Below are 7,500 nucleotides of genomic sequence, written 5' to 3'. Positions count from 1 at the left end.
AGGAGCACAGCCACACACTATCAACACCATCAAAGGTTCATCTTTTAAGGTCCTAGCGTAACGTTTCAGCCACAACAAAGTCTCTAACTAAACAGTTATCCATGGTGAATATACCTCAGCATCAACAATTCAGTTTTCTTGGAGTACAATCTGGAGGTATAGAAAATATTGGGTGCACTCAAAGAGATTTGTATAATCATGAAAGGGATATCCATGCTGATTTGAAGGGGGGCATGATGGTGAAATGTTTTATGAATATTTAAAATTGGAACAATGAAAGAATCCCTTATTTACTTTTCAAATTAAGGCCGATGAGAAACAAAAGATTACTCGTTGTTTTTGGTCCGATGCAAGATCAAGGCGGGCTTACAAATTTTTCGGTGATGTTGTAATCTTTGATACTACTTATAACATTAATCGCTATGGCCTTATATTTGCACCAATGATGGGGGTTAACAATCATGGTCAAACAATTGTTTTTGCTTGTGGATTTTTGAATCATGAGAGCGTTGATGATTTTGTATGGTTATTTAATTAATTTTTGGAAAGTATGTCTGGTGGTGCCCCGAAGATGATTATTACCGATCAAGACCCAGCGATGACTAAGGTATTCCCTCTTGTTCTTCCAAATATTTTTCACAGGTATTATAGTTTGTATATATTATTAAAAATATTTATATACATAGTCTTTCTTTTTAACACTTTATTTAATTCTTTTGACAGGTATTGTAGTTGGCATATATTAATAAAGTTTTCTGAGAAAATTGATGCAGTGAAGTATAGTATTTATAAAAGTGAGTTCTCGGCTTGCATTTGGAAATCAGAGACTCCTGAAGATTTTGATTTACAATGGGAAAGTCTGATTAAGAAAAGTGGGTTAGAAGGAAACAAGTGGTTGCAAGACCAATATGAACTTCGGTCAAGATGGATTCCTGCATATGTTAATCACATTTTCTCAGCAGACATGTCAAGTAGTCAACGAGCAGAAAGTGTACATGCATTCTTTAAGAAATTTGTTTCAAAGAATAATTCATTGGTTGATTTTATGATACAGTTTGGCAGGGGATTAGTGCGCCAACGACATGAGGAGTTAATGGCCGATCACAAAGATGTAATTGAGAAACCTAAACTTAGAATAAATCATGACTTTTTGGAGCAAATGGTTGATATTTACACGAATGAGATCTATTACAAGTTTGAGGCTGAAGTGTGTGACAGCTTTAACTACAAGTTACAGTTTGTTAGGGCAACTGACAATCAGAGTGTGTATCAAATTCAAAGAAAGAAGCTCGCAAAAAGTAAAGTCCGCGAAATTGTTTACGACAAGGACTTGGATTTGGTTTCTTGTAGTTGTAAAAAGTCCGAAAGCGCTGGAATTCCATGTACGCACATTATATCATATTTGATGAAAATTGATGCTGAAATATTACCCGATAAATACATCTTAAAGAGGTGGGCTAAGTCTGCAAAATCGGGGACATTGGTTGATGATAAAGGTATGCAGATAAGCCCTGACAATTCTTATCTTTTAACGTGGAGTCAATTTATCCAAGCATCTTTGGAATTAGTTGACAAGTCCCTTCTATATGAAGAAACGAGGAAGATGTTTACTGATGGAGTGCGTATCATTAATGAGCAAATCAATCAATTTCTTAGTAGCCACATGGTTAGTGGCTGCACGGTTGCAAAGAGCTTCACCGAGAAAAATAATCAAATGAGTAGTAATTTAATGGATGATGGTACTAGTGTGCAGGATTCTTGTACTTTTCAAATAGTTTCAATGAACCTGATCAAGTGCGAGCAAAGGGGTGCGGCAAAAGATTGAAGGGAGGAAAAGAGAAAGCAATGGCTAGAGCAAAAAATAAAAAAGATAGACGTTGCCACGGGTGTGGTAAAGTAGGCCAATCACATGATAAGCGAAATTGTCCGGCACTCACAAATCCGTAAGTAATAATTCTTTTATTATTTATGTTGTCTTATTATTCACCTTCTATTATACCCCTTGATGTATATATATATATTTTTATTATAATGTAGGTCTTCTACATGCGGTGATACAAATTGGCAAGAGGGTAATGGGTCATCAAGTGAATATGGGGATGATGTGCTCCTATGAAGACGGTGACAAATTTGTATGGTTAGTATAGCCTTGTTCTTATTAATGCAAGTATGATTTTCAGGAATTTATACCATTCTATTTTATTTGTTGGAAACATGCAGGCTTGGACACTACACTGTTCCACAAGAGATGATGATGTTTGCAAGTGGTTCACTGCTTGGCTATTTTTGGATGGATGCCGATCTTAAATGGATATTGGTTGTATTTTTCTAGGGAGATATTATTATAACTTGAGAAATGTGGTTGTATTATTCATTACACTGATGGATATGCGTTCTTTTTTCTAGAGAATGTGGTTGTATTAATTACACTTGAGCAATGTGGTTGTATTAATTACACTTGAGCAATGTGGTTGTATTATTCATGATTAAACTCCTTGTGCTGAAACTGTCTACTCTGCTCAAGCGAGCGACTATGTACTCAGGTTTGTTCAAGCTTAAACTCCTTGTGCTGAAACTGTCTGCTCTGCTCAAGCAATGTGGTTTTATTTTTCTAGGGAGATATTATTATAACTTGAGCAATGTGGTTGTATTATTCATTACACTGATGGATATGCGTTCTTCTTTCTAGAAAATGTGGTTGTATTAATTACACTTGAGCAATGTGGTTGTATTATTCATGATTAAACTCCTTGTGCTGAAACTGAGTGCTTAGATAATAAGGTAAGCATGAATTTTTCTTTCGCAGATATGATATGGGTTTTGTTCATAGATAATGATATACTCATTCATAGATAATGATGTACTCATTTCAATTGCCTACTTGACGTCAACAACATTTCAAAGTATTAGATCTTTGCTGTGTCATTTTCGAGCATAGGACTTGAGTAAGATTCATGGTGAAGACTGCTATTTTGTTAAGGAAAACTTGTGCAATCTACACTAGTGGATTACTGTAATTACAAAAGCGTCGAGAGATCAAAAAAAGTAGTACTAAAAGTTTTCCTACTAAAGATTGAGGCCTGGAGCTGCCGTCCACAGGACTGAGCAGTGCTGCTTAAGATATTAATCTCATGTTTCAGCACCTGAAGCACATCACTTAAGTTCAAACTTAGATCATCCATCAAACTTAGATCATCCTATCTGGGGTGGGGGGGATAAGAAATCAAATCACCCATCAAACTTAGATCATATGCATAATCAGTCTTATCTCAGATAAATGACTTGCGTCATAATTTTTTGCATACATAGTTTCAGTTTCCAGGCATGCATCTGTGCTAATGTACACTATGTATTTTCATATAGAGCATAAATATGCTAGGATTAATTCCAAAGTTTTTTTATTAGCACATAAACTAGTGGATTACTGTAATTACAAAAGCATGGTAATACAATATGTGTTGACACAGGTTCTGATAAATTCTGGGAGTTAGTTTATCCTCAGCTTAGTTTATCCAACCAATACAAGCTCAGCCACAAATTACATCACATGTTTTTTGCAATGGAGAAACCAACAAATACCGCAACGATACATACTAGAAACACTAATATTGTAAACAATGAACCTAATACAAAAGCATAGATAGAGAAAATAGAAGTTTCCCTAAGTTTTTCCTTGTCCTCATCCAGATTATGCCTCACTGGATATCTTTCTTCTTGAGCATACTCAGATGTTTGGACATACCTCGAGCTGGATGCTGGATCACGAGCGAGTGTGTGCTTCTCTCATTCAATCAAGGCCTCTTCGTACGTTGCATACCCTTTGTAGGATGCATTTGGGAACTTATCTACCTAAGATTTACATTCCTCCCAATTATAAAAAATACCACATCGTCGACCTCTCTTCACAACATAAAAACTTTTTCTAGCCATGGATAACCTGAAAATACCCCAAATTGGAGGGTAAACAAAATAAACAAAACATACTTATTTTTACATATGATCAGTTAGCAAACAAAGTTAAAAAAAGTAATTTTCACCACTACAATACATGATCCGTTCTTAATAGTTAGATCTTGTTTCCTTTAATTTTTACATATTTATTTTCAAAGTAATTTTGTATACTTATCCAAATGCAGACCTGTTTTTCTATCCTTATTTCGTGTTGACAATATACAGTACAACAGTTATTGCCTAAATGGTGTAAAGGAGGAGGCAACCCAGTCCAATCTAAGGCAATTTCTCTGACTCAAAAAGCTTCTGATCTTACCAGAGTCAGTGACTGAAATGAAATCTTGAGCTTGAAAACTCGAGCAATTGTGATTATCCAATAGCGTCAGTCTTACAAACCGAACAATCGGAGCCTACAAACCTCATAGCAATATAGCATAAACTATAAGCTCAACTATTAAGTACACGGATTGCATACACAATATATAACAAATCCAACGACAATATCATGCAGATATCTAACGCAGCGAGCACCCAAAAGTACTTGATTGGCAAAGTTAGATCTTAGCTGAAAAAAGAGATTTCCTAAGCTTGAATCTCACTGCTACTTTCAACCAAATTCGGCTGATACCATGTTTTTCCAGGGGGAAGCTCAACAGCTGAAATTGAAGAACGACAAAAACAGAACAAGTCGGATTTCTCCAAGATTAAAATTCCATTTCAAGCATCAAATCCCTAGTTCTTGTAGTCAATCTATAATTCCTAAAAAAATACCGACAAAAACCACAGAGATCAAAAGATCAAAGCTCTGTACCTTCGACCACGAGCTCGTCCGCTTCGGCTCCTCGACCTCGCTAGCTAAATAGCTGAAAGCGTCATCAAATAGTTAAGAGTCGGAGTTGGGGGAGAGGTCGGTGGCTTGCTGGCTTGATAGAGGAAGTCGATCGGCGGTGACTTGGACCCGGAGTTGGGGGAGAGGTCGCTAAAACACCTGTAATAAAAAAATCAAAAAAATCCTAATCAAAACCTGTAACAAGCTTGGAATGGGCGTGATCCTTACTTGAGTTAGGGGAAGGCGGTGGTTTGATAGAGGAGGAGAAATGGGGATCTCGAGAGAGCGCTCGAGCTCGTAGGAAGATTGGCCGCGATCGGCGGTGATGCTGCTTTCGCGGTGGGCGGAGTTGGGGAAGTCGATGGCTTGACGGAGGAGGAGAAATGGGGGAAGTCGGCTTTTTGATGGAGGAGATTCAATTCTCTGTGATTTTGGGGATAAGAATTTTAGCTGATGAAGAGAGAGTGGTCACGAGGGATAAGGATTTTGGGGATTTTGTCGTTGCTTTTTTTCAAAAAAACCCCTTGCTTTCGAGGTCACGAGCTCGAGATGCGTTTCATCAATTGTCGGATGTTTTTTTTAAAAAGACCTTGCTTTCGACGAGAACAGCTAGATGCGTACGCATCAGTGCGCATGAGAAACGCGCTGTATATGTATATATATATATACATATATACCTAATACAATAATATATATTATATATATATATAATACTTACTATTATAGTATTATTAATTTAGTATAGCAAACCTGCTTGTCATATTTAAGTGGTTCGTTCCGCCTGGTTTCTGTGACTCGGTTCCCGTGTCAATTTAAGTGATAGCAAAAAAGTTTATCGCACCAAATTTTAAAGCCAATTCATCCAATTCGTCTAGATTCCCTCGCATGATATAAAATATTTAGAAATAAATGAGTGGCTAGGAAGTTTGGGTGACATCAACTTTAAGCTTGATAGACTACTCCCTTACACACACACACCCCACACACAACACACACCACACACACACACACACACACACACCATACCATATAAAAAATATATATACCTACTATAAGATATAATATATTATATAGGTATACCTATATATTATTAATATATATATCTATACTATACTATATAAAATATTATCTAAATAAGGAATATGAGTATACTTGCGGCCAAGGATCTTGGTAGTGATTGGACACATCTTGTCCATCATTCAGCAAACACTTGAACATGGAGCGCCACTCCATGGCTCTGTGATGTCTTTATGACAGATTGTGTGCACATCTACTACCCAAGTGATCCTTGCTCCAAGTTTTTGATTACTATTACCACTATTCCGTTCTCACCTATACTAGTATTATAATATAAATATATATATATATATATAATAATAGTATTATAGTAATATATAGATTATATATAGTCATATTAAATATATAGAATAATATATGTGCTAAAAATACCAAATTGGTATTTTTATACAACCATTTTGCTAGTTTGGTATTTTTAAAAACTTCGACGATGATAAAGCATTTAATCTCATCCTTTTTGTCAATAAGACCATTTTCTCAAAATTCCGGCGAGAAAATTTATTTTTAACCCCCTTATCTCCCAAATTTATTAAATTTATACCCTCCCTCCGCTCCTCCTCCTCCTCCTCTCCCATTCCCCTCTCCCTCCAGCGCACCATCGTCCTCCTCCTCTCCCATTCCTCTCTCCCTCCAGCGCACCATCGTCCTCCTCCTCTCCCATTCCCCTCATCCCTCCCTATCCTCCTCCTTCTCCTCATCCTCTCCCATTCCCCTCTCCTCCCTCTCCTCCTCTCCAGTTGAATTCCTCTTTTGTTTTAACCTGGCATGGATTTTGTCTGTTTTCTTTACCATCTCTTAATCAGAGCATCAAGACTATGAATCTTCAGGCAACTGCAAAATCAATTGAATGACACTGCCCAAGAAGAATATCCCACGTGTCGAATGTGAAAAATCAAGCTGTTCGTCCTATATGAATAGAACATAACAACAATAATGACAATCATATGCAACTTCAGTCTCATGGAACCAACTTGTTGCCCGAGGCTTTTATTTTTTAGTGGAGTGTCCAGATGAAGTAGAATCTGCCGAATTAAAGTGAAATACGTCCCTTAAAGAAATCCAATAACCAAAAAGATACAAGCTCTGCAGTTCTCCAAGGACTTTACTCGGTCCTGTCCAGCTCACCCGCATAATGATTTATTAATGATAATTTAATTTACTTAACTTCTTCATATATCATGTCATATAACATATATAAGAAATAATGAGTAAATTCATGCCATCTATGATCTGTTGATATGAGGCTGAGGGAGCAATGACCAAATAAAACCTACTTTAGAAGGAGAACGATGGTGCGCTTGAGGGAGAGGGGAATGGGAGAGGAGGAGGAGGAGGAGAGGGAGGAGAGGGAGAGGAGGAGGATGACCCAGAGGAGGGAGATAGGGACGGAGGAGAGGAGGAGAAGGACGATGGTGCGCTGGAGGGAGAGGGGAATGGGAGAGGAAGAGGAGGAGGAGGAGGAGATGGAGGGTATAAATTCAATAAATTTGGGAGATAAGGGGTTAAAAATCAAATTTACTCGCCGAAATTTTGAAAAAAGGGTCTTATTGACAAAAAGGACGAGATTAAATGTCTTATCGTCATCGGAGTTTTTAAAAATACCAAACTGGCAAAATAGTTTGTATAAAATAATAATTTTGTAT

General features: G+C 37.1%; 2 protein-coding genes and 1 long non-coding RNA gene across 9 annotated transcripts in view; 2 read left to right on the top strand and 1 right to left on the bottom strand.

Moving 5' to 3' along the window:
* LOC109826681 (protein FAR1-RELATED SEQUENCE 5-like) overlaps positions 1-2,332 on the top strand; it is a 2,765-nt gene extending 433 nt beyond the window's left edge. The window contains exons 1-6 of the mRNA XM_020393702.1: positions 1-35; positions 120-239; positions 308-525; positions 724-1,760; positions 2,038-2,137; positions 2,221-2,332. The exon at positions 1-35 is cut by the window's left edge and continues 433 nt beyond it. Of these exons, the coding sequence (XP_020249291.1) occupies positions 1-35; positions 120-239; positions 308-525; positions 724-1,760; positions 2,038-2,137; positions 2,221-2,332 (1,622 nt within the window). The remainder of the gene's footprint in view (positions 36-119; positions 240-307; positions 526-723; positions 1,761-2,037; positions 2,138-2,220) is intronic.
* The window catches only part of LOC109824966 (pentatricopeptide repeat-containing protein At1g12300, mitochondrial-like), an 11,086-nt gene extending 8,495 nt beyond the window's left edge, over positions 1-2,591 (top strand). For 5 of the 7 annotated variants that reach the window (XM_020391614.1, XM_020391609.1, XM_020391610.1 and 2 more), the window contains 3 exons: positions 1-1,943; positions 2,038-2,137; positions 2,221-2,591. The exon at positions 1-1,943 is cut by the window's left edge and continues 197 nt beyond it. The gene's annotated coding sequence lies outside the window, so the exon portion shown is untranslated. The remainder of the gene's footprint in view (positions 1,944-2,037; positions 2,138-2,220) is intronic. The other 2 variants (XM_020391611.1, XM_020391612.1) reach the window with 2 other exon arrangements.
* LOC109825868 lies at positions 3,382-5,386 on the bottom strand. Its single transcript, XR_002243116.1, has 2 exons — positions 4,763-5,386; positions 3,382-3,937 (listed from the first exon to the last, which is right to left on the bottom strand). It is a non-coding gene; the product is annotated as an uncharacterized LOC109825868 (long non-coding RNA).

Source organism: Asparagus officinalis, chromosome 10 (genome assembly GCF_001876935.1).
Source record: "Asparagus officinalis chromosome 10, Aspof.V1, whole genome shotgun sequence".
NCBI classification, from domain to species: Eukaryota; Viridiplantae; Streptophyta; class Magnoliopsida; order Asparagales; family Asparagaceae; genus Asparagus; species Asparagus officinalis.
The sequence above is the reverse complement of the archived record's forward strand: the minus strand, read 5'-3'. Positions and strand labels throughout refer to the sequence as shown.